At 46.5% G+C, this 25,158-nt stretch overlaps 1 protein-coding gene across 1 annotated transcript in view; it reads right to left on the bottom strand.

Moving 5' to 3' along the window:
* Positions 1-16,010: 16,010 nt before the first annotated feature.
* The window catches only part of LOC135378119 (importin-4-like), a 34,384-nt gene continuing 25,236 nt past the window's right edge, over positions 16,011-25,158 (bottom strand). The window contains exons 21-28 of the mRNA XM_064611003.1: positions 24,701-24,942; positions 24,430-24,623; positions 24,071-24,250; positions 17,049-17,260; positions 16,843-16,975; positions 16,655-16,759; positions 16,351-16,420; positions 16,011-16,276 (exon numbers count right to left, since the gene is read on the bottom strand). Of these exons, the coding sequence (XP_064467073.1) occupies positions 16,146-16,276; positions 16,351-16,420; positions 16,655-16,759; positions 16,843-16,975; positions 17,049-17,260; positions 24,071-24,250; positions 24,430-24,623; positions 24,701-24,942 (1,267 nt within the window). The 3' untranslated portion in view covers positions 16,011-16,145. The remainder of the gene's footprint in view (positions 16,277-16,350; positions 16,421-16,654; positions 16,760-16,842; positions 16,976-17,048; positions 17,261-24,070; positions 24,251-24,429; positions 24,624-24,700; positions 24,943-25,158) is intronic.

Raw genomic sequence — 25,158 nt, forward strand, 5'->3', positions numbered from 1 at the left:
AAGTAAGTGAATAATTGAAACTGGGTGAAGCAAATACTGTACACTTACCAAAAGACGGGGGCGACAAGCGAACGCGTGATTAGTACACATGATAACCAACAATTCACGCGAGAAGCACAGTAACAAATACACATGAAAACGTGTCAGCAAGTCAGGGCAATCTAACAATAAGTATCGGATCCCAAGCAGCACAATGTACTGAAAGTCAAGTGCAATAGGGGTGGACGGTATGTGTCTTATCAAAGTTCTTTAGTTTCACGAGTCTGTTCAAGGCCTTCCACCTACCCGTCCACCCCTATTGCACTCGACTTTCAGTACATTGTGCTCCTTGGGATAATTGAAACTGGGTGAAGCAAGTGCTGCACACTTACCAACAACGAGCTGCTTATTAATACTGCTGAACGCGTGGTTAGTACACACGATAACCAACCGTACACACAGGAACACAGTAACAAATACACATGAAAAGGTGCCAGCCAGCCAGAGAAATCTAACAATAAGTAAACGGGTAAATGAAAGTGGATAAAGCAAAGTACTGTACACTTACCAACAGCCGGGAGCAACGGCGAATTGATAGGCTGAACGCGTGATTAGTACACATGATAACCAACCATGCATACATAGGCGCCGACTGCGGGGGGGGGGGGGGCCTTGCCCCCCCCCCGGAGCATGAACTAGGGGGGGCGCCGCCTCCCCCGGGAAGTCCCGCTAACAGACTGACACCAACGTTTGGGGCTCGGCGTGCCCGTGTCCAAAGAGCGAAGAGGCACCAACCCCCAAAATGCATCTTGAATTTTGTAAAATATTGTAGACAATTTCACTCACGATTGTCTAGATCGAAACCGCACGTCTGGTCGGGAGCATCTTTATTGTCCGACTGCTTCTCCTCTTTCGAGGATGTACATGGTATTGGCTTACATAAACATATATCGGAGTTGGGGGGCCTCTGGGCACGTCTGAATCACGTGGCGGATTGGCGCCGTGCTTTTGTCTTTTCTTCGACTCGAAGTGTTCGGGTTTCGCGCGTTTACACTCGGCCATCCTGCCATGCTCTCGTCCCGAGAGCACAATACAGAACGCAACACAGAACTCAACTACACTACAGTTCATGAAAGAACGCAAGATCAATGCAATAACAAAAACTTCGCAAAATATGCAACAAAATCAAATCAATCAGTCACAAAATACGATATATGAAACTAAACTTCACTGTCGCTGAGGACGTCGTCGCAGTCCTCCTTAGTGAGCTTAAACAATTTCATTTGACTTGCATGGGCAGTCGTGGTGTAAGTCGGACGTGTCGACTTTTCCGGAACACGAAGATTGGTTACACGGTAGGTGTCCGCTGAGAGGACCTCTATAACAATGAATGGTCCGCGGTATTTTGGTTGTGTCTTTGTCGGTTGTCCCGTGTGTGTTGGGAGCCGCTTGATGACTACGACGTCACCGATCTTATAGCTCGGTGCTATGGTGCGATGTTTGTCGTACCCCTCCTTACTCTTATCCTTCTGCGCCTTCATGGCTTCGACGGCCTCTGCTCTTAGTTCAGCTGGCGGCACGTACTGCGGGTCGGGCAGAACATTGTTCAGGTTTCCGCCATGAAACACAGGGGAGTATCCGTACAGCAGTTCAAATGGTGATTTTCCCGTTGATCGGCTTTGCGCAGCATTGATGTTTCGTTCGACTTTGTCAAGGTGCGCATCCCAGTCTCGATGAGTGACATTCTCCATTGATGTCGCGATAGCTGGAATTAGAACGCGGTGAGTTCTCTCAACCTGTCCGTTTGCTTGTGGGTGTTGCGTGGACGTAAGACAATGCTTGATGCCGCGAGATTCACAATAGTTCTCAAAGCTTCTGGACGTGAAGCAAGTGCCTCTGTCCGTTATCACCGTCTTGGGTTGCCCGTGGCGGTTGATGAACTCGTCCATGAACCGCAAAACAAACTTGACTTCGGTGCTCGGGTACGCACGTATCTGGACGAACTTGGTGTGGTTGTCAACCAACACGAGGAGCACTGTGTTTCGGCGACTACTCCTTACAAATGGTCCCAGGTGGTCCATGTGCACAACCTCGAATGGGCGCGTTCCCGGAGGTATAGGGTGCAACTTCCCTTGCTGTTTCCCTCCTGGCTGCTTGTGGAAAAGACATTCAATGCAGTCCTTGATGTAACGCTTTGTGTAACTTTGCATCTGAGGGAACCAATAAGTACGGCGAATGTGGTCTACAGTTTTGTCTGCGGCGAAGTGACCCGCGAGGTCATGGTGCTGAATCAAAATTAACTTTCTCATCGACCTAGGGACGACGAACAGGTCCCTTTTACGGTTCCCGTCCTCGTGTACTCGGTACAGGATGCCCTTTGACAGCTTATATCCCTGTATCTTGGAGTTCTCCAACGGGCTTCTCTCCTGTTTTGGCTTGCTCAAAGCTTCCATTATCATTCGAAGCTCCTCATCTTGCGCCTGTATCATGGCTATCTTGTCTTCGACGGGGACCGTGTAGTACACGTTTCCTGTGCATAGCTCTTGCAATCTCTCAGAGTCACATTCGCGGTTTTGCACTTCATCACGTTCATCTAGAGGTGCACGACTCAAGGCGTCTACGTGTGCCATCCGTTCTCCAGGTCTATGCTGAAATGTGTAGGTGTACTCGCTCAGCTGGTCTAACCATCGTGCTACTTGAGGTCTGATGGATGTTGTTTCCCTCATGTGGGCCACAGCGGTACAGTCTGTAACGATTGTGAAATCAATGCCAAGGAGGAACGGGCGCAGTCTCCCTACGGACCACACAACGGCCAAGAGTTCCAGATGAGTAGAGTGGTATTTCTCCTCTGCCACGTTGGTGCGCCGGCTGACGCAGTACACGAGATGCCATTTACCTTCCGTATCCCTTTGTAGAAGGAGGCCCGCGAGGCCTTGTTGGCTGGCGTCTGTGTGCAATTCTGTCTCTGCTGTTGGGTCATACAGCCGTAAGACCGGCTTTTGCACCAGGAGTTCTCGGAGCTTCTCAAAGGCCTCGTTGGCTGTCGATGTCCACTCAAACTCGCTACCAGAGTTCTGAAGTCTGTGTAGCGGAGCTGCAATGCTTGCATAACGCGGTATGAACTTTCTGAAGAATCCCGTCAGTCCAAGGAATCGCCTCACCTCCAAGGCTGTCTCTGGCGTCTTGAACTTTGAAATCGCAGATAACTTGTTTGTACCAGGACGTATTCCTTCTGGTGTCAGCACAAATCCCAGGTACTCCACGCGGTCAGCCGCAAAAACGCACTTTTGCAGGCGCAACGTCAGGTTTGCTTTTCTTATGGCTTCAAGAACCTTCTCTAGGTTTTGAAGCATCTCAGTCTAGTCGCGCGCGGCCACAATAATATCATCCAAGTAGCAAGACGCAGTGGTCCAGATCAATGGTCCAAGTGCTTGCGTGATCATTCTCTGATACACTGGCGGTCCGTTGGCCAGACCGAAAACCATGCGCGTTGGTTCGAAATGGCCATCTGGTGTGGTGAATGCTGCCTTTCCCCGCGATTCCTCTGTCAAAGGAATCTGGAAATACCCGTTTGCCATGTCGAGCACAGTGAACATGGTGTGCCCGGAAAGGCGGTCCAATATGTCATCTATAACTGGGAGCGGAAATCGATCTTTCACTGTCTGCTTATTCAAACGGCGATAGTCAATGACCATTCGGTAGTCTCCATTCTTTTTCTTCACAAGCAGTACAGGGCTACTGTACTCGGACTTACTATCGCGCACAAGGCCACATGCCTTCAATTCGTCAACGATATCGCGTATAATTGCTCGCTCATGATGGGAGGCGCGGTAGGGATTAGACGGGAAACAGGCTTGCTTCCAGGTATCTCCGTTATGGTCGTCTCCGCTACAGTGGTACACCCGAGCTCTTGCATGCTCAAAGCAAAGCAATCCCGATAGTGATTGAGAAGGCTGTAGAGTTCTTCCTTCTCGCCGGGATTAATGTTTGGTCCCACGTTAACGTCTTTTACGTAGATGGGTACTTTGTGAGCATCTTCGTTGACGATGCACACATCAGCATGGGGAGACACTTCTTCCACTTCTGGTTCACGCAGAAGTACCTGTCCCGCCTTTAGGGCTAGCGTTGAGTGCCCGTGGTTTGTCACTGGTATCAGCTGTTCTTCCGTATGCCCAGTAGATACAGCTGACACGAACTGCACCGTCAGGGGTGGTATCTCAACTGATTCTTGAGCACATATGGTGCCGCGACGTATGGTCAAGTCTTCCAAAACCCTCTCAAATTCTGGGGACTGTGTCTTGTTGATTAGGAGTGAGTCTCCTCCGTCTCGGATTAGCACTAGATTTGGGGAGTCGATAACGTCTGTGCCCAGGCTCACATCAGGGCCAGGCAAGCAGCTGTCTTCCACGATGAAGAAGCGAACTTCAGGAATGTCTATGTTGTCTACGCAAAGATCCGCAATGATCTCACCGAGGGAAGTCTGACTTCCACCCACACCACGTATGGGGGCGCCTGGTTGAGCAATGAGCTGTTTGTTCAACTTGGCAGCGAAACTAAGCTTCATGAGACTGATGTCAGCCCCGGTATCCAAGAGCGCGATGACTTCTCGGCCGCACACTATGGCGTTCTTGTATATCATTTTGCACCTCTCGTTCTCTGTTGCCCGTATAACTGTCTTGGGGGCTGTCTGGGAACTGCAGTTCCTCGATCCGTGACCCTCTTGGTTACATTTCGAGCAGCGTCGTGGTCTCTTAGGTTCAGGACAAGCGCTCGCCTAATGCCCATATCCTTGACAGTTGTAGCACTTCGTCTTGGACTGATCGTTGCCCTTTTTGCTTGTACGGGTGCAGAGTCGTTCGACGACGTTTTCACCATAGTCCCAGCAGTTGCAATCGTTTTCGCTGGCGTACTTGTACGGCGAGTTGTGCTCGCTGGAAACTGACTTTCTCGTGCCTTTCGGAAAGCCTCATACCCTCTGATGGCGCGAAGCAGATCATCGACGGTTCCATATTCCTTGTCTCGCAAGGAGTAGCTCATTTTTGTCGAGTGGAGAGCTCGAATTATCTCACTAATTGTGTCACTCACACTCAGCTTCAACTTGACGCAAAGTCTCTCTTTCTCCCGGACATATTTTAGTATGTCCTCGCCGTCCTGTTGCACTCGTTGCGACATTCGGCGCCAAAGATCCGATTGACTCTCGGTGTGCACAAACCAGTGTTGTACGTATCGCCGTTACAAGTAACGCCGTTACAGTAATCGATACTTTTTCGGTATCGGAGTGCGTATCGGCGATACTTTTTAAAATCAGTATCGGAAAAGTATTTCCGTTACGCATTTATGGTAACGTATCGTTACCGATACCGATACTTTTTAGTGCCCCACCCTTTCTTCACCGACCATATTTCTTACTCTTATTCATTGTCGATGGTCCGCCTAGCCCTCGACAAGAAGATTGTGGACACGCCTACGTGCTCCGTAACCGGAATTATGGAATTACACCAAACACGTGTTCACCGTTTTTCTTTGAAACTGGAGGAAATAACCACGGTGTGTTGAACAACAGAGGTGAGGCCAACGAACAGAGGTCAAGTTCTTTAACAGTGCGCTCTAAATTCCACTGCTAAGCTGCCGTGTCGCACTGAGTCACACTCACATATAGTGTGGCATTGTAAACTTCAGATAGGATTCCTGGGTCATTGGACTTCATGGTATGTGTGGACCTGACACTAACGTAATTGTCACACTGGCCTCTGTCAGCTGCCGGAGACACCACAGCTTGCAAGGATGACAGAAGACAATTTCAAGAACCAGCTATTGATAAAAGTCAAGCATAACGTTTCCGAGCTACATATGAAATATGCTGTCTTTTCACTGCAGAACTGTTCACGTAAGCGATATTTCCATGTTGCACCATCTCCGTATTTCGAACAAAAGTATATCAGCCAAAGTATCGCGTTACTTTTTTTAGTAACGGTAGCGGTACTTCGTTACTTTACAAAAGAAGTATCGATATCGGTATTTCGACACTTTTTACTCAAGTAACGAGTATCGGTATCGCGATACCATATTTCGGTAACGGGTACAACACTGGCACAAACGCAGATTCAAAGGCAGTCTCAAACGCATCCCACGTTGTGCATCTACTGGCAATTGAGCCTAACCAGGTTCTTGCAGTGCCCTTCATTTTCAATCGAGCCACATTCAGCTTCTGCTCTTCGCTCCATCCCGCAAATCCCGCCGTTTGTTGGAATTTGGTTAACCATTCTTTTGCTCCAATAACATCGTCCGTACCGCAAAAATCTTGAATGGCACTAGATGGATCGGGGTGAACATACATCGCTCGAGATACCCCGTCGGACGGTGTCTGTGCAGGAAAGCGTTGTAGCAATTGCGCGAAGGTGTCCATCATACGCAGCAGAGTAACTTCAGTGACATTTGAAGTAGAAGTGGTCCCACCTGTGTTGGCAAACCCTTCTTGAGTCTCAGTTGAACGCGATGCAGGAGGCACTGCAGCAGCACCCTCAGTGATGCCTGATTGTCCACTCAGTTGGTCAATCCCTCGTTGCAGTTGTTGCCGTTGGTCCAATCTTTCCCTCAAGTGCTCGAGTGACTGGTCCTCGTGACCACCCATGTCCTGACTCTCGTCGACCCAGTCATCCGCGGTGATGGACGGGGTGATGTCAGAATCGGTGCTGAGCGCTGGCACGGCACTCTTCTTGTTCTCGACGGATGTGCTTGACGGTACTGACGTCTTCGGTGCGACCCGCTTTCGAAGCATTATACACCGTTGTCAAGTCCCGCCACCAACTCACAATAAAACTCAAAGCGCAAGAATCCGTCGTATCCCACTTCTGAGTGTAGACAATTTCACTCACGATTGTCTAGATCGAAACCGCACGTCTGGTCGGGAGCATCTTTATTGTCCGACTGCTTCTCCTCTTTCGAGGATTTACATGGTATTGGCTTACATAAACATATATCGGGGTTGGGGGGCCTCTGGGCACGTCTGAATCACGTGGCGGATTGGCGCCGTGCTTTTGTCTTTTCTTCGACTCGAATTGCTCGAGTTTCGCGCGTTTACAATATGTATCCGCCCACCATACTCATTATCACAGTGGAAGGTAAGGCGAAGAAACACAGAGGATGACACAACACATAGCCCTGAATTTCGCCCAAAGCAATCAGATCAATGAAACGAAGCAGTCGAAAAGGCACCAGCAGCTGCCAGTCTTCGGAACGCATATCCGTTGGGAGCGGGTTAAACTCCCGCTGCTCCATTTCATTGACCGTATTCATTATATTGCTCGCATTTCGGGTCAAACACCGAGGATTCAATGCATGTTGTGCCTTTTGCACCCAGTTTTCAAAGGCGTAATGCCTTCAGTTGTGCACATGTTCACTGTTTACGTTCTCTCTGTTTTTTCTTGTTTTTTCTGTCCTTCCTTTCTCTTATTTCTATACCAGTTCTGCATACATCATAGGACCCCGCCAGAGTGTGTGATTCTTCAGCTTTAGTTTTGTGTTCTTCAGTTTTTTCTTCTCGCTTTTGCTTTTTCTTTTTTGTCTTCCCCCTTTCACTTTTTTTTGAATAACAAGCCGACATCCCAAGCAGCACAATGTACTGAAAGTCGAGTGCAATAGGGGTGGACAGGTAGGTAAAAGGCCTTGAACAGACTGGTGAAACTAAAGAACATTGATAAGATGCATACCGTCCACCCCTATTGCACTCGACTTTCAGCACATTGTGCTGCTTGGGATCCATCTGGCTTACGTTTCCTTTCTTTTTTTCCTTAATAAACATATCCCCCCCCCCCCCCACCAGAGTACTTACTTCGCGATGCGCCCTTGCCCCCCCCGGGAACATGAAAACTCTCCGCCTCTGCATGCATACGAGAAACACAGTAACAAATACACACGAAGCACTGCCAGACAGCCAGAGCAATCTAACAACAAGTAAACGGGTAACTGAAAGTGGATGAAGAAAAGCATTGTTTATTTATCAACATCCGAGAGCAACCTGCGAATTTATACTGCTGAACGCGTGATTAGTACACGTGATAACCACCCATACACAAGAGAAGCACAGTAACAAATTAATACACATGAAAATGCGACAGCCAGGCAGAGCGATCTAACAATAAGTAACGGGTAATTGAAACTGGGTGAAGCAAGTACTGCACACTTACCAACGACCGGGAGCAACCTGCGAAATAATAGTCCTGAACATGTGATGAGCAGACATGTAACCAAACACAGTAACAGATACACAGGAAAAGGAGCCTGGCAGCCAGAGAAATCTAACAATAAGGAAACTGGTAACTGCAACTGGATGAAACAAAGTACTGTAGATTTAGCAATATCCTGGAGCAACCTGTGAATTTATAGTGCTGAACGCGTGATTAGCACACACGTTAATCAACCATGCGCACGCGAAACGCAGCAACAAATACACATGAAAAAGTGACAGCTGGCCAGAGCACTTTTACAGTGAGGAAACGGGTAACCGAACGTGGATGAAGCAAGTACTGTACATTTGCCAACAGTGAGTTTTGTGCATCGTAAGCTACCGCCTTGCCGTACGTAAGGAATAGCGTGATGGTTCTGCGCACTGCGCGAAGCTCTCTTTATGGTTTGCGCGTGCGCAGAACCACCAATGCTATCTCTTACGTAGGCAATGGCGATAGCGTACGGTACACTAAAACTCTCTATTATCTGGGAGCAACGTGCAAATTAATACCGCTGAACGCGTGATTAGTACACATGTAACCAACTATATGAACACGTGAAGCACAATAACAAAAAGAGCAATCTAACAATAAGTAAACGGACAACTGAAAATGGGTGAAGCAAGTACTGTACATTTGCCAATCATCCGGAGCAACCTGCGAATTACCCCTGCTGAACGCGCGGTTAGTACACATGATAACCAACTATGTCACACGCGAACAAAAAGAGCCCGCCAGCTAGAGTAATCTCACTATATAGCGAGGGAAATAATATAAGCAGGATGCAGGTGCTACCGTATGCTTTGCCTATACCAAGAACAATAAATGATGGAGAAGTGATGATGACATACATGGGATGTTTCCACGTGGTAGCCGAGGATGCCAGTGGCTTGCACGAAAGCGAAAATGGGAGCGAAAAGCCCGGCACTGACGCGGAGGGGAACTCCATGGGCCAGGTACTTTGGACAAGCTGAATGGTCTATGGTCAAGGAGCTCAAGTTGGCGTCGATACACCCGGCTATCACACATGTACCGGTCGCACTCCTCGATGGTATGGGGAATCGTAGTTGCAAGCTGGGCACAGCGCCGTGTTACTGTAACCCAGCTTAACCCGGAACACAGGGGTGAAGGCGACGTTGAGTCGCAGACGCCTCAGAAGTGACGTAAAGCTGCGAGGGAAGCCACCTGGCATCTTAAATGATAATAACGGGTCCACTGCATGGAGGAATGACCATTGAGTGATGTCATGGCGCCATTGCTGACGGGCCAAGGGTGACACCAACGCAGACAAGTAGATGCGTCTATCTCCGTTGAAGAGGATAATGGGCACGGCTCTGGAGATAGTGTGGGCCGCAGCAGCCGCCAAATCTGCCTCATTGTTGCCCTGAATGCCAGTGTGGCCGGTTGAGCGCCGTCAGGATGCTGACTACCACCGGCGCCAAAGAGCCGCGGATGCCCATGCTTCCTACACATTGCAGGGGATTTTGAGTCAGTGTATATTAGAGCCCTGCGCGGGCACGGGCTCCGCAGAAAGAAGAAGCCCCTTTGGAAGAAGGAGTTTGTCGAACAACAACAGCAACTTTACTTTAGACGATGAGTGGGGAGTTTCATCGCGAGAGGCGATACTCTACCCCATTGCTGGTGGTAATGTGGGGAATTAAATAATGAGCCCCTTCACAATAAGGATCGAAGTCCAATTCTGTCCAGAAAGGTCAAGAGAGCTTTGAGCGCAGAGCGTTGATGGTCTGGATTCGGCCAGGGACAAAGCTATTTTGATAGGGAGAAGGGGCGAGAGTCCAGCTAAGAGACCCGGAGAGTGCGGTTTTCGGGAAGGTTGGTAGTGTGGACAATGAAGAAGAATGTGCTCCAGATTGTCTAGAGCACCGCAGTGACAGCATCTGGGAGAGTCAACTCGTCTCCAGCGGTAACGCCACTGAGCTGTAAAAGCCACATCGAGACGCATTCGGTGAATTAATGCAGCATCTTGACGAGAGGTGTTTCATGGCACGCGGAAAGCGAGCGTTGGATCAACTCTGCTCAGCATAGATGGGGGGAGAATGTCGGTTCTTCATTGGCGGGAAGCCAAGGGTGTCACGAGGCATCACAGAATGGAACGACGGTCTCCTCTCAGCAGTGCAATTCCGCTTCCGATACGAGAGAGCTGCTTCTGCGGCGCTGTCGGCCTGCTCATTCCCCACGACACCACAATAGGCTGGAACCCACTGGAGAACCAGCCTATGGACAGGACAACAGCCTGAGGACAACATCCTCTACCTGCACAAAAACTTGGTAGTGTAATGATAACGCGCTTTCCCGCGTGCGTCCTGGATTTAATTTGGTCCCGTGCTGTTGCGGTGTTAAACTGCCAGCTCTTGTGTGTTTGTGACCTTGTCTTCTCTTCTGATAAATTTGTTTGATAAACGCTAGAAACGCATAAGTCACGGCTGGAAATGCCGGGCTCTACTTCGCTGAGCCCAAGGGGCGGGCCGTTTTTCGGCGTGCCCAGGGCGGGTCGGGCCCGGAAAAGTCGGCCCGCACAGGGCTCTAGTATATATCAACATGAGCGAGGAGGGTTAGTTCAAGACATACTTTAGAAATAGCAAGATGGCATATAGCTCCGCAGAGGTCGACGAAGTGCGATGTGACAGGCGAAACCCACTGATATTGACTCGTCTGGTATGACAAAGGCAGCGGAGGAGCCATCCGACATAGACGAACCATCTGTGAACACAGCCGTGGTGCCTCTGTACTTTGTATCCATCATTTCCAAAGTAGATTACTTCAGAACCGGAACGGGGATCTGGCTCTTCGGCCCCAAGAGGCCAGGGATCTGTGTCGAGAGGGATGGGTTCGGCAGTGTCCATGGTGCCACTGAAGGGGCGGTCGGGGCAACAGTAAAACCAGGGATGTTGCCAGATGCTGCTTTAACATATAGCGAGAGGTTACTGTTCTTCCGCATGCGTAGTTTTTGAACCAGAGGGTGGCACCGGTGGTGAACGAGCAACCGTAAATAGTGCCGGATGGTTTCTCTTCGGCGGAGAATATCGATAATTGCTCCGGCGTCGGCGATCACCATCCGCGTCACAGCGCTGCGCAGGACACCAAGGCACGTCCGCAGGCTGCGTGCCAGTGTACACCGAAGCTCGTGTTCAGAAGTGGCAGATAGACCGTGCAATACGGGCAAGCTGTATAGCAGGGAGCCGCGAACCAGAGTTTTGTGGAGCACGAGAAGATCCTGCTCAGCGCAGCCCCAGCGCACACCCGCAAAGTGGCGAATTACTTTCCCTCAGCGCTGAGCCTTTGAGATGACGAAGGCAATGTGCCTTCTCCAACATCCAGTATTACATTCATAAAACAATGATGCTAACGAGACTTTCCTGACGAAAATAAGATATTTGAGATGTTAGTTCCTTGCTGTCACCACACAGCGCTTGTAGTGATGAGCGGCGCACAGGAATAGTGTCCAAGAGGTTGTAACAGTGAGGACTGAGGGTCATAGAAGGTGAGTAATGTCCTGGTCCGAATTTTTGCCTTGGCGCGTGTGATTTCGTGTGACTAAAGACACATCCCGTCATACATCCGTGGAGTTCGTGAAAGGAATTTAACCCTGGAATCGTCACACAGGTCTAAGGTTAATGGTGCTGCTAGATACCATTTATTCACACAGTCGACTTCCCTACGAAATGTTCTAGTGAATGAAAATGAATGAAAAAAAAAAAAAAAATTCTCACGGCACGGATGTTCCGAGGAGGAGGAGGAGGAGTGTCGTTGGGAGGAACCCGAGAGGTCTGCCTGCCTGATTAGGCGGCATGTTTCTCGGGAAGGGAAAGGTGGTGGAGAGGAGGAGAGGAAAGGGTGAAGTGGAAGACCGAGCGGAATCCGCTCGGGGGGAGGATAGCTGCGTCCATGGGCCGGCATACGCCTATTACACATCTGAGGGAAACCCAGGAAAAACCCCAGACGGCACAGCCGGCCAGCGGATTCGAACCGCGGACCTCCCAGTCTCCAAGCGCACGCGTTACGGAGCTGGTACGGATGTTCCGCCGCGTCTTATGTTCAGCATTCGCACGGCGCCAGAATATCGGGAGTGTCGTACCGGCGCAAATAGCAGACGACGCAGTCTGCCCTGTCATCTGCTACGAAATATCGTGTGGATGAGCCCCAGAATATTCCCCATGGTTAAAAGAGCACGAAAAGATATGGCATTGAGCGCTCACTTTACAGCAGAAAGCTACGTTTTGTGCACCTTTCGTGAGAATTGTGGATAATATTGCACGTGTGAACACACCAGTACAGCCCTGGGCAGTTTTATGATAATAATTGGGAGTAGAACTCTCAATATCTGCACACCTTTTTCGTTCAGAATCGCGGTGCACCAATTACATACAGGGTGTTCCACGAGAGGATGTCACTAATACATAAAAACAGGTTTTACTTCAAAAAATTATAGAACTACTTCGAATACACTCATATAGGCTTTTGCCAGAGATTGAGGACATTTGCATTTGTATTACGCATTAATTAAGCTAATTTACATAATAAAACACGAAAAATTGCAAAGGAAAGGGAGCATTTTTCTTCCTGAATTCGGAAGCCTATGGCCATAACACACTATTCCAATCAAAGTCACAGGGTTTTTCACAAGACTTCGACAAAAATTTGAGTTAAAGTCAAGCGAGAAAAAATTAGTCGCTGGGCAAAGCGCGCTAGCTGATATTTACGTTTGCGGAACTGTTGGCTACGTCCAAATACCCTCCCTGCTGTGCAAGAAGAAAACAAACCACGCCGCAATCACACCTTTCGTCCTTATCAACGTGTCTATCATATGAGCCGCGAGACACTGATGACGGGTTGCGCGACAACCCCCTCGATCGGAATAAAACTGTGTCGCTCTTTCCACTTCGCCGCAAAAAAGGCGGAGCCAAGAGTTCCGCAAGTTTCACCGAGCATGCTTCGCCCAGCGACGGAGTTTCGACTATCAAATTGTTGTTGAAATCTTGCGAAAAAACACTGATTTCGATTGGAAGTGTCTTACGGTCATACGCTTCCGAATACAGGAAGAAAAATGCTGTCTTTGCTTGGCTTTTTTTTTAATTATGCAAGTTAGCTTAATACGTGACACGAATGCAAACGGCCTCAATCTGTCGCAAAAGTCTGTACGAGTGTATTCCAAGTAGTTCTATCATTTTTTGAACTAAAACCTATTTTTAGGAATTTAGTGACATCCTCTCGTGGAACACCCTCTGTATGTGAATATTTGCGAGACGCGGTGAAGGCGGAATGCTCATCCTGTGCGATTCTGTAGCTTGCTGTTGAGCTTCAAGCCCTTAATGACACTCTTTAGTCTGCAATTAAATAATGAGGTCATGCGAGACAATAAAACTTTCATTAGAGAGAATTTTTATTATAGATGTGGTTCTTCAATTTCTCACGTTACAATTGCCTTACGTTGCTATATGTTCCACTGCCAATAGCTAGAGCCCAACTAATATCCAATGTCCACCAATCGGTTCGTCAATCGAGCGAGGTTAACACAAAAATACCTGTTTTTTTAACAGCAATTTTAAAGAAATGGAAAACTCACCTGCCACGAACCGCGGGCACTAGCAGAAGGTGTCGTCTGCATTCCGTGTATTCATACAAGCGACATCCCAAAGGAATATTCTGGTGGAAAGCGAAGCAAAAAATTGCTCACGGGGCGAAAGTTTCACACAGAGTTATGTTGTGGATATGCACGCTGCCAGAGACAGAATATCTGGAGTGGCGCATTGTGCACTTAACAGACGACGCAGACAGAGTTTTTTTTTTTTTTTTTTTCCCTGTCGTCTGCTACGGAATATCCTGCGGCTGCAGGCGCGAGCTCCACCACTGAAGAGACGGTTGCCGTCGTCGTTTCTGCGCATCAACTAGGATCACGTGACCCCCACCTGCTTCGGTGCATGCAAGCGGAACGTACAGTTCGAGCATTTAATCTCGATATTTCGATATCCTTTCGCATGCTGCTCGTTACCTAGTGTCCGCCGCGCGTATTGCTACCTTTCCTTGTTGCGATAATCAGTTTTTTGCTGCTCAACGGGTCTGGGTGGACTGTAGGTTCGCGAGACGGCCCAAAACATTGAATGGTGAAAGGAATTAATACAACATCGATGGAAATGCGAAGAAACGATATAGTACTTGCTACTGATAGACATGCCAATGAGAAGTGTAGTAACAACCAAAGGAACTTTTTGCTAACTTGGTCCTTTGGTACACTTTTGGAAAACTACACAGTTTTTTGATATGGCAATATTCACACATAGTATTACTGTATTGTAAATTGCTGCATAATGTGTGGGCCGGTGTTCACTGCTGTGTCGTTCTAGGAGAACAAATATGTTGTGACACATATACAGTGTGCTTCCGCTGATGTTCAACATGTATTTCTCATTAGGTTCTGCCTAAATAGAGGAGAGGACACGTTGCAACACACGTTGGGAGACGAGTTCAATTTCTCCTCTCTTTTTCCTTACAAACAAACAGGAAAGAGCGGAATAGCAGTGAGGGTTCCAGACGAATCCAGGATGTAGACGGAATGACAATAGACGATGAAAAAACTGAAATTTTGAAGACTTGTAAAGAGGACGGGGAATTGCTATTTGAAGCCAAACAGATAAAGAAGTTGGGTCATAATTGTGTAAGTAGGGCTTCCATCTATAGTTCAGATAATGTTCACAAATTTTTGGAGGGTACCGGTCATACACGTGGTGATGAAACTTGATATTACACATGCTTATCAAAACTATTGTACTCGTATTTAAGGAAAAAGGTCATTGAAAATAAATCTTTGTTGAAAGTGCAGTGGTTCATCGTCTATCGTCACTCCGTCTTCATCCTGGATTCGTCTGAGATCCCTCACTGCTATTCCTCCCTTAGAATGTCCTACCAACAAGCCGAAGTCCTTACTCTCTTCAGGAAATGAAACTGCATCTTCAGCCATCAGCCCTGAAATTTGATACTGTGCTACGTTTAATATTTTAAAAACCTATTTATATAAAATAAAACTATGCACAGAAGCTGAATGACAAATAGCTAACCCCTAATTAACTAGGAACAGCAAGCACTAACATTATGCTACAATGCAAATTGCCACAAAATTCACACATTAATGGTCACATAGTAAATCTCAACAGTGCATCACCTTCAGAGTTGACTAGTTTGAGAAAGAGAAAGTGTGAAGCGATGGGGAAAGCAACAACATGAGTGCAAATATAGGATATAAAAAACAGGTCTGCGGTGACAATTGCATCTTTCTTCCCATCGACAGTCAAGCATGTGCTTCTACTTCACTGCAGTAACGTTAAGATGGATTCTCCAAAGCTACTCTCCAAAGCAACCATTTTTGTGTAAATGTTAGTTGTTGCTGCTACAGCTACCAGGTCAGTTCAGGTCAGTGGTGCCCGTGGTAGCTCAGTTATGGAAAGTCATGTCCACAATACACTGAGCACTAAGAAATATGCCTCATGTGGTTTGGAACAGTTTGGTGGGACATGTAATACATCTACCATTTATTTGTCTGCACATCTGGCAATATTAGCCAGAGCTAACGGTCTACAAAGCAGTGGAGAGAAAATGCCAAAAAGGCCAAGACAATCTACACAGTGCTGACATCACTACAAAATAGTGAGTGCTATTGTTATCGTGGACATTTGACATTGCAAGCAATTATGAATGTTGATTTACTGTGTTTGATTGCCACAGAGTGGAAAAGAAGGAGAAAACGAGGAAGAGGCTGGTACAATTCTCCAGTAATTGAAGCAGCTGAGGAAGATAACAATACCATGATTAATTTATTGTGCCTTATCATTTTCAACACAGCTAATAAAGAATTTATTCACCACAAGACCTGTGCAAATTGAAACTCTTGCAAAAAGGAACATGTATTCCCACTACTAAGTAGTGCAGTTATGAGCTGGTAAGGGCAGCATTGAAAAGTTCTTGTTCCACTGGTGTGAGGGACTGCAGCACCGCCTGGACTTCAAGAGGAATTTGAGCCCCCATTGACTTAATAAGATGAACAAGCACTGCACGGGTATCTGGAGTAAAGAGAAATTTTGTCATTCACTTTGAATGCTCAATTACAGCTCAGAACACAAAGCGCAGCCCATACCTTCTGTAACACTGTCCGTATTAATTACTCCTAGAACAATGCGTAAAATTTGGTGTAGGTTTGTCAAAAACTGAAAAAGATGGGAGAAAGGTTGAGGTAAGGCTGGTAGCACAAAACCCCTAGGGTTGGTCACAGATCAACCAAGTGTATGTAGTATTTGGTTTCCAGTACACAGGGGTTACCAGCGTTTGGGTGCATACACGACAATCTCCTGATCTCTGCAGGAGTCCTGTCTGTGGATAATTTTCTATGGGTCCGCTGCCCATGTAGTGTTCTTTTTCAGTAAACATTTAATTTGACTAACCTGCTCGTGTCCTACTTCATACACGTAGGACAAACATCTAAACACAGCTGTATTCTCTGCTGTGTCCTCCTCCAGAGGAAGTTGTTGAAGGAACACTGGAAAGACCTTGCAACGAATGCATCAAGAACTTGTAAGGCAATGTGTTACAAACGATAACACTTGCAGAAATACAAAAGCTTAACAAATACCTCTGCCATGGGTACTGCTCCAATGTTTGTGAGAATAAGTCTTGCCACAGCACCACATATGTTGTCTTTAGCTCTCCTGTTGTCCTCTCTAGATAGCATTGCAGACAGTGCCTCAAGTATTGCAGGGTATTGACTAAGATTTGGTTAGGGTTACTTGTGAACACACACTGTAATGATGTGCAAAATAAGAACAACAAAAAGGATACGTTTTGAGCACATCTCCAGCATTTTCGGCAAGCACTCCCAGGCCAAATACCGAGTTGCTTCGAACTTCAGCGTCTTTGTCCCTCATTGAGTTTAAGAAGACAGGCAAGAGGGGCTGACAGAACGGACCTACTCCAGCCTTGCCCAAACCTTCCACAGTTTCAGCCAAAATGCCAACAGCGTAAGACTTCTCTGAGGAGCTGCTTTGCTTTTTCTACAGTAAGTGAAAAACAGACAAAGCAACTTAGCACTGAATAAGGTAAGCATGGTTTTGAAATCAACGCAGCAACGCCTAGTCTACAAGTGCCACTAGTACAGTGCTGGACAAAAGGTTGCGGAACGCCGCGAGCGGTCTATTTTCTCCTCACCGCGACATCCTAGCGACAAGCGGAAATGGGCGAGTTCACGTGTCCAGAGGGGTGGGCGAGTGTGCTGGTTGCGACACACCGCGGCAGTTTCGGTATCACTCGAACGTGCTGGTGAAGTGGTTTGGATTGGTGTCGCTACCGGCGCACTCCAAAAATGGTAGAATTCAGGCATGAAGAGAAACAGGAAAAATGAGAGATGGAGTGGACAGCACGAACTTGAAAGTTTGTGCTATTTTAACTCTATACTGTTCTGTCTTCTCTTTCCAGTTTCTGCTTAGATCAAATGAAATTTTAGCCTCACATTAAGAAGCCTTTGCAGGACATACTGGGCAAAAGGTATCACTCCTTTTTATCATTGGGCATTTAGGTTAGCTAGAAGCATCACCATTCATGATAACTAGAGCGCAGGTTTTCATACAAATACATGTTGTTTTTTTCTCTTGATATGGTTTCGTACCTGGACAGTGAAAAACACTTTTCGTCTTGGTTTGGGACCGATCAGAAGGGTTCTGTGGTGCATATAAATGCGTGTCTTGCACGTTGTGGCTTGTCCGTGTTAGCGCCACGAAGCAACTCTGGCAATGAGCGGTGTACAGATGTGGACAGATGAAGAGAGGACACCAGGAAGGAGTGGAGGACAGGGGGGTTAGTACGCGTCCTGGGCAGACTTCGGGGGAACTGTGCCAACATTCGTCTAGAAAGTCTTCGGAAAACCCAAGAAAGCCTCAGACAGCACAGCCGGTAGCCGAACACAGCTGAACCCACCACCTCCCAGTCTCCAGCACGACCTTGGCTACCACTAACGAGCGGGACGCCTTATCCCTCTTGGCCATGCCGCTGGTGGTGGCATGTTTTGCATGAAGAACAACAACAACTTTATTTTGGCTTTGGAGAGGGGGAGGTTCATCGCCACAGGCGATACTCTACCCCATTGCTGGTGGGAATGTGGGGAATAAAATAACGAGCCCCTTCACAATAACGATCGAAGTCCAATAGTGTGCAGGAACATCAGAAGACCTTTGAGCGCAGAGCGTTGCTGGGCTGGATTAGGCCAGGGAAATTGCATGAAAGGTGCATATTTCACTATATTTTCTGGTGCGACAGCTTACTACTCCTTTTTTTCATGGATGATTTTGCTGGCTTCGGGACAGCAGCGTTGCATCGTTTTTCGTGAAAATTCTGGTCAGAACAAAATAACTTCCAGTGTTGCGGTGGGGTGAAGTGCGGTGTTCAGCCCGTACCCTGGCTGCTTCATCCTCCACAGCATCCATGGCCTGTGGGCCGCATTTCACCTTCGGCACATTACTGTTACGAAGATGGGCGGCCTTCGCATTTTAATCTGCATGGTGCAGTGCCGAACGTAAAGCGCTGGCGAAACAAGCCTGGGTATGGCCAACACGAAAAACGCAAAGCCTTCAGCTCCATGATTTATATCTGCGGCTAAAGTATCCCTTGTTGTGTGCTGCAGAACGGAGACGGCTATACTTTATCGTGTTACCCCTAACAAAAATACTCACTTTTCTTAGGCATTTGTGCATTGTTTTCATACAGAGAACAATGAAAAACATTGCAGATATTGAGGATCTTACTGCATAGTTCGAAGATTTTCAGTGCATAGTTGCACGCATATTTTGGGAGTTTTTAGTGCATATTTAAGTGCTGTGCGAATATTCGAAATTTCGAATACAATTGGAATAGTTTGCTCTATTCCAAAGTATTCGCGCCAAATTTCATCTATTCGATATTTTCGAATATTTTTCGAATAGTTCTCTGTCAAAATTAGCGCCATTGTGCAGCTATGGTCACGCGCTTTCTCGACTGCGTTATTGGCAAGGAGCAAAGCTCTACCAGCACCATCGGCATCGCCATTCGTTCTGGCTATCATCATCATCATTATCATCATCGTGCCATGATCCATGTAGCACGCGGTTTCGATTCGCAGTGTCAGCCCATACAACTGCAAGTAGCAGCGTAGTAGTTTCGCGTGTCTGTGGCGAAAGCCTTGCTGTCTTTCATGATCGCACGACCGTTCCGTTGTCCATGCAAAAGCAGGAGGCATCGGGTGAGCCACTGGCAAAAAGGAGGAGTGCCATATGGAAATATTTTGTCTATTCCAAGACAGCTGGGTCATTCCATGCCCAATCACCCAAAGGTCGTGCTCGACCCCCCTCAGTTTTACTTCCAAAAATTATCATGGACTCCTTATTGCAAATAAAGACATTTTCCCGAGTTTTATTGGACAATGTTGAACTGTTGTTGATTTAGGCAGGGTCAAAGTTCGCCAGAATTGCGAAAACCATGCTACGAAAAAAGTTACCTACTGAGCAGGGTTTTGAGTCTAGGTGGACTTTAGTGACATAGAACGAAAGACCGTGGCCCTAACATTCTGCCATTATCAAGTTCTTCCCTCGCGTTTCATTTTCGGCCAGCGAAACAGGGCTGCTTTTTGGCGCTATTTCTTACAACTTTGCGCCTTGCTAAGGGCACTTTTCGCACAAGCTGGAAGGGAAAAATAAATTCAGCGCGTTGTGTATCTTCCATACTTCAAAATCACATGTTTTCAAGGCCGACCACGCAATACTTTTTTCCCCATTTAATCCCAAATGCCGTACTTTTGGTAAAGTTGGCCGTTTTCAACGCCATTTTTGAAAATGAAGAGGTCGGCCGAGAACAATCCAAATAGATGGAGATGACAGATCAATATCTATACTAAAGCATATAAAAAAATTGAGAAGGTACTTTTTGATTACGGCGCGAAAATTTTTATATTCCATCCACTCTACACATAGTTATGCTGAACAGCATACGGGTGGGTCGTGAGGCTTGGTTCGGATAACGTTCTTCCGTCTGGTGAAGTTTCCCTATCCCTTATGGAGGACCAGAAGAGACATTATATTCACGTAAGTCACATCTATGCTACTACCGCGTAGCAGCCCGAGACGTTCATGTGATGCTTGCTAATCTATCCACACTGAACAGCTGGCTGCTGCTGATCACCCAAGCAGGCTGGAATTATAAAAACCGTTTATTTGCAATTCAGACTGTCTACATATTTTATTTTCCCGATTGTAACAGTTTGAAGTAGGAGCAAAAAGATACCCACGTAAATTAATGCACAACAGTTTCATTATTATTTCATATTTTCTTTTCAAACGTTAAAAAGCAAAGGCGGGTATCTCATTAGAAGTGACCACTACAATTTCCTCTGTACGGCGAAAAGATAGGTCTTGAACGCTGCTCCGACTGGAGTTTCCGTGCGTGCCACGCACTTTCATACCGCAGTCCATTTTGCACGCGCGCATTTGCTGACGTTCCTACTTCGACCATTGTTCAACACAACGACTTCAGCAAGAAACTTGGAGCAATAACAACCTTTTTGGTTACTCGGCATGCATCACATGTGAGAAAGACGATCACAAACTAATCAGCTGAGCCGCGGATGAGCTCTCCTAAGCCGATTTCAAGGCCATGTGTTAAAGGTTACGCGGATGTACGAGCGCGTTTTTGGACGCTACAATGCAGCAAAAGCTGTCCGCTCACAACGTGATCTGCGTTGCTATTAATCATAAGAAACGCGCATTTGAAGGGATAGTATGGTTTGCTCATAATGTTCCTTGTGAGTGTGAAAGCATCGCTGTCGTTTCTCATGACTACCACTTTAAAACGTCGCGAATGAAAGACTCTGAGAAACACCTACTAACAATACTTACCAGTGCACTGATAACAAAAACTACACATTTTATTAACAAAAGGGCTGGCAAAAAAAGAGGAAATGCTCATATCCGGCCGCACGACGCGGCTTGTGAAACCTAGGCACGCGATCTGTTCGCGCGCCTCACAGCACAGGGAGCCGTTTAGTGCGGTCCTCGCGTAGCCACGTGGGACATAAATATTTTCTCGTCCTTATCAAAAAGTACCTTCTCAATTTTTTTATATGATTTAGTAGAGGTATTGATCTGTCATCTCCATCTATTTCGATTGTTCTCGGCCGACCGCTTCATTTTCGAAAACGCCGTTGAAAACGGCCAACTTTACCCAAAGTATGGCATTTGGGATTACATGGGGCAAAAAGTATTGTGTGGTCGGCCTTCAAAACATGTGCTTTTGAAGTATGGAAGGTACAGAACACGCTGAATGTATTTGTCTCTTCCAGCTTGTGCGAAAAGTGCCCTTAGCAAGGCGCAAAGTTGTAAGAAATAGCGCCAAAAAGCAGCCCTGTTTTGCTGGCCGAAAATGAAACACGAGGGAAGAACTTGATATTGGCAGAATGGTAGGACCACGCTCTTTCATTCTATGTCACCAAAGTCCACCTAGACTCAAAACCCTGCTCAGTAGGTAACTTTTTTCGTAGCATGGTTTTCGCGATTCTGACGAACTTTGACCCCGCCTAAATCGACAACAGTTCAACATTGTTCAGTAAAACTCGGGAAAATGTCTTTATTTGCAATAAGGAGTCCATGATAATTTTTGGAAGCAAAACTGAGGGGGGTCGAGCACGACCTTTGGATAATTTGGCCTGGAATGACCCAGCTGGAACTTGTAAGACATGCGGCACAGCGCTGCGCACTCCAACGGGTGCGACGTCCGGTCTTGTAAACCATTTAAAGCGGCACAAATCAACCTTCAAGGCTTATGAGAAAGAGATCGAAGAGTGCAAGCACACAACTCAGCGAAAAATAAACTATGAAGACCAAAGATCGACGGCCGGCGCGAAGAAAGGTAGCACTGGACGGTAAGATTGCGCGAATGATTGCAATCGACCTACAGCCGTTCAGACTTGTGGAAGATCGGGGCTTCCGTTAACTAATGAATGAAGCCGTCCCAGAATACGTACTACCTTCGAGAACAACCCTTTCTCGGGTCGCGATACCGACACTCTACAGAGACGCCAGGAAGAAAGTACAGGAGGAGCTGCACAAAGCTTTCGAAGACGGCATAGAAAGTATCTCTTTCACATCGGACATGTGGACATCACGTGCAAATGAGGCCTATATCAGCCTGACTTTGTTTGCCTGACTGACAATTTGTAATGCTCAAGTGCGTTCCTACCTACGTCTTTAAGTACAGAGCTCCAACATACAAGTGACTATATCCATTACTATGCTATTGTAGCTACCAGCATATAATGTATGTTGCAGTCCTCAATAAACGTGGTAGCAGACCCTGAAACTGTCTTCAGTAACACAGGGACATATTTATACGAGTAGTTTTGCTTATCAAAGGAAGTTTTGAAACTAGGGGTGTGCACTGCAGCCATCATGCCACTTAAAGCAATTCATTCCAGCAACATAATGCGCGTTTGGATGCCTGGGATAGGGGAGCCTTTTTTTGAATATTATTCAGACAGAAAAACCGACGCCTAAGTAGTAGCAACCCACTGCTGGTCACACTTGTTACAAAAATTTGCTATTTGAAATATATTCGAACTGCCACCAGTAAATATTCGCATTCGATTCGCACTGGAAATTTTGCTATTTGCACAGCTCTAAATTATTTATCCATGCTCTAATGACAACATACATAACAGGTATTTGTGAGGCAAAAGTGTCAATAATGCAGTCTTGTACAAACCTAAATGCTCCACTCAAGTTACGATATCTTAAATACTTTTGGGAGTAACTTGGTATCACAAACACATGTAAAAGGAAGAAGAGATAGGTAGCAAGCAAGTTGGTGGCATAAATCCATAACTTAAAACCCCGAAACTGGGGGACCTTGTCTGCGTTGTCGTTTTTTTTCCCCCAGTCTCGTGTTTTTAAGTTCTGGATCACTTGTAAAAGTCAGTATTTAGTACCTTAATTACTTTTTGGAAGCAACCTACTCGTTTCTTAAGACATTCCTTTTCCTTTATGACATTGACATTTTTTTGCCGTATTCCTCTTTTACATCATCCCTTCTTAGCATTAATGCGCAATCACATTAACACTTTTGACTTCTTTCACATTCCTACACATTCCTGATGTTTGCTTTATATTCTTGATGTTTTGCTTTGTTATTTTTGTTTTGCTTTTTATATTGCTTCTGCCATGTTTAAACTGCCATTGACCTTGTTGGTGCACCACCCGGTAGACGTCACCATTGTTGATGGGCACCGTTCAAAATTATTATTATTATAATTATTTGGAGACAGGAAGATCGAGAAAAAGACTAACTGCGTGTTTTGGTTGGGCACTATGCCACCTGCATGTGCATACATTTCACCTCACATATTCAGGGTCAAGGTAATTCTACGGCGTAGCCTGCAGAAGCAGGCAGTGCCTCAAGTTTAGCAGATGTGCGGTACGATAAGTTGCCCTGAAGGATGGTGAATGCTCAGGGTCTGTGGAAGACAGGGAAGAGGACCAGTGTTTTACAGAATCATAGTAAGCCAGGATGGCTACAAATGTTAATAATTGAAATGAATAGTTGATTAAAACAACAGACTTAGTTTAAGGTGGCTTGCTCGCTTACGTTCGCTTTGTGTGGCTCTTCCTACTCCTCTGAGTGCAACTTCCAGTAACCGCACGAGCGACATTATCGAGCGAGATGTCCGTGGAGTAGAGCAAGGACGAAAACATGTACCAAGAAGATATCACAGGAAAATAAAAGTATCCGAAGGAGTATTCGTTTTTATCTTTACTTTGTTTGCACATATTTGCTTACACTGAGCTACTCACCAGCTTTGCGAGGAAGAGTGGTAATAAGCCAGCCAAGTATGGGGCAAATTTCTCTGGAGGCACTGCCTTTGCAAGTGCTGGCACCAGATCTCCCGCTGATTCGATCAGCACCTCGTCAAACTCTGCTTCTTCCTTATCATCGTCATTTTCGTCGTCGCTGCCTTCGTCCTGACATGCAAGCTGTAGGAAGATTGCTCTATGGGTGAGCTAACACTTACAAAGTTCTGGCTTTAGGCTTCAAATAACTGGCCTAATATGCTCAACAAGAGCTAGTACAGCTTAAAAAATACAACTCGGTCAGTGCAAGAGAAATGTTGGAAACGTTAGCAGAGCATCTCACAAGCAACAGCACACTTTACCTTGTTATGGAAAGCATCTTTTATGAGGTTCACAATTGACTGCATGTGTTCGGTGCCTTCCAAGGCTAAACCCTTCAGCTCTTTTATGAGTGAAGCTAGTACGTCAAATGCAGCAATAACCAGCTCTCTCTCTACCTCTGTCCGACAAGTGTTGATCAGGTTTGGAAGTAAGATACTTATTGCTTTCCTCACATCTGTAAGGTTGGCATGTGAACCCAGTTAATTGCAGGGGCTCAACAGAAATAAGCAAAGACTGTTGCGGGTAACGTACCTTGCACCCGTTCCGCAGAGCCTGCTTTGGTAGCACACTGAAAGAGCAGAATGGTAAACTCGCCGAGAGCTGAAAATGCTGCTTTCTGCACATCAGCATTTGGATAATCCGTCATCGCAAGGACTTCAGTGAAGGCTTTCTCCAGATAAGGCTCAAATGGCAGGCCCATGTTACTGGCAATCTCACGCAGGGCAACACAGGTATCTTCCTTCTCATCCACATATGCATTCTCTACGCTAAACCTGTAGAAAATTTGACTTCTGAATACCTTCAAGGTGTACATCCCTGAAACTCAACTTGGAATGGCTCGAAACGCAGTACAAGTGCAGGGGTATGAACCTTAGGGAAAGCACTGTAAAATCTTTTAATTCTGTGACCCCAATTTTTCATGAATCGAACACAGGGCACATATTTGCGGTCACTACCAGCTGTGCAAATAAACTTTTGCAATTGTATGG

Source organism: Ornithodoros turicata, chromosome 1 (assembly GCF_037126465.1).
Source record: "Ornithodoros turicata isolate Travis chromosome 1, ASM3712646v1, whole genome shotgun sequence".
Lineage (NCBI taxonomy): Eukaryota > Metazoa > Arthropoda > Arachnida > Ixodida > Argasidae > Ornithodoros > Ornithodoros turicata.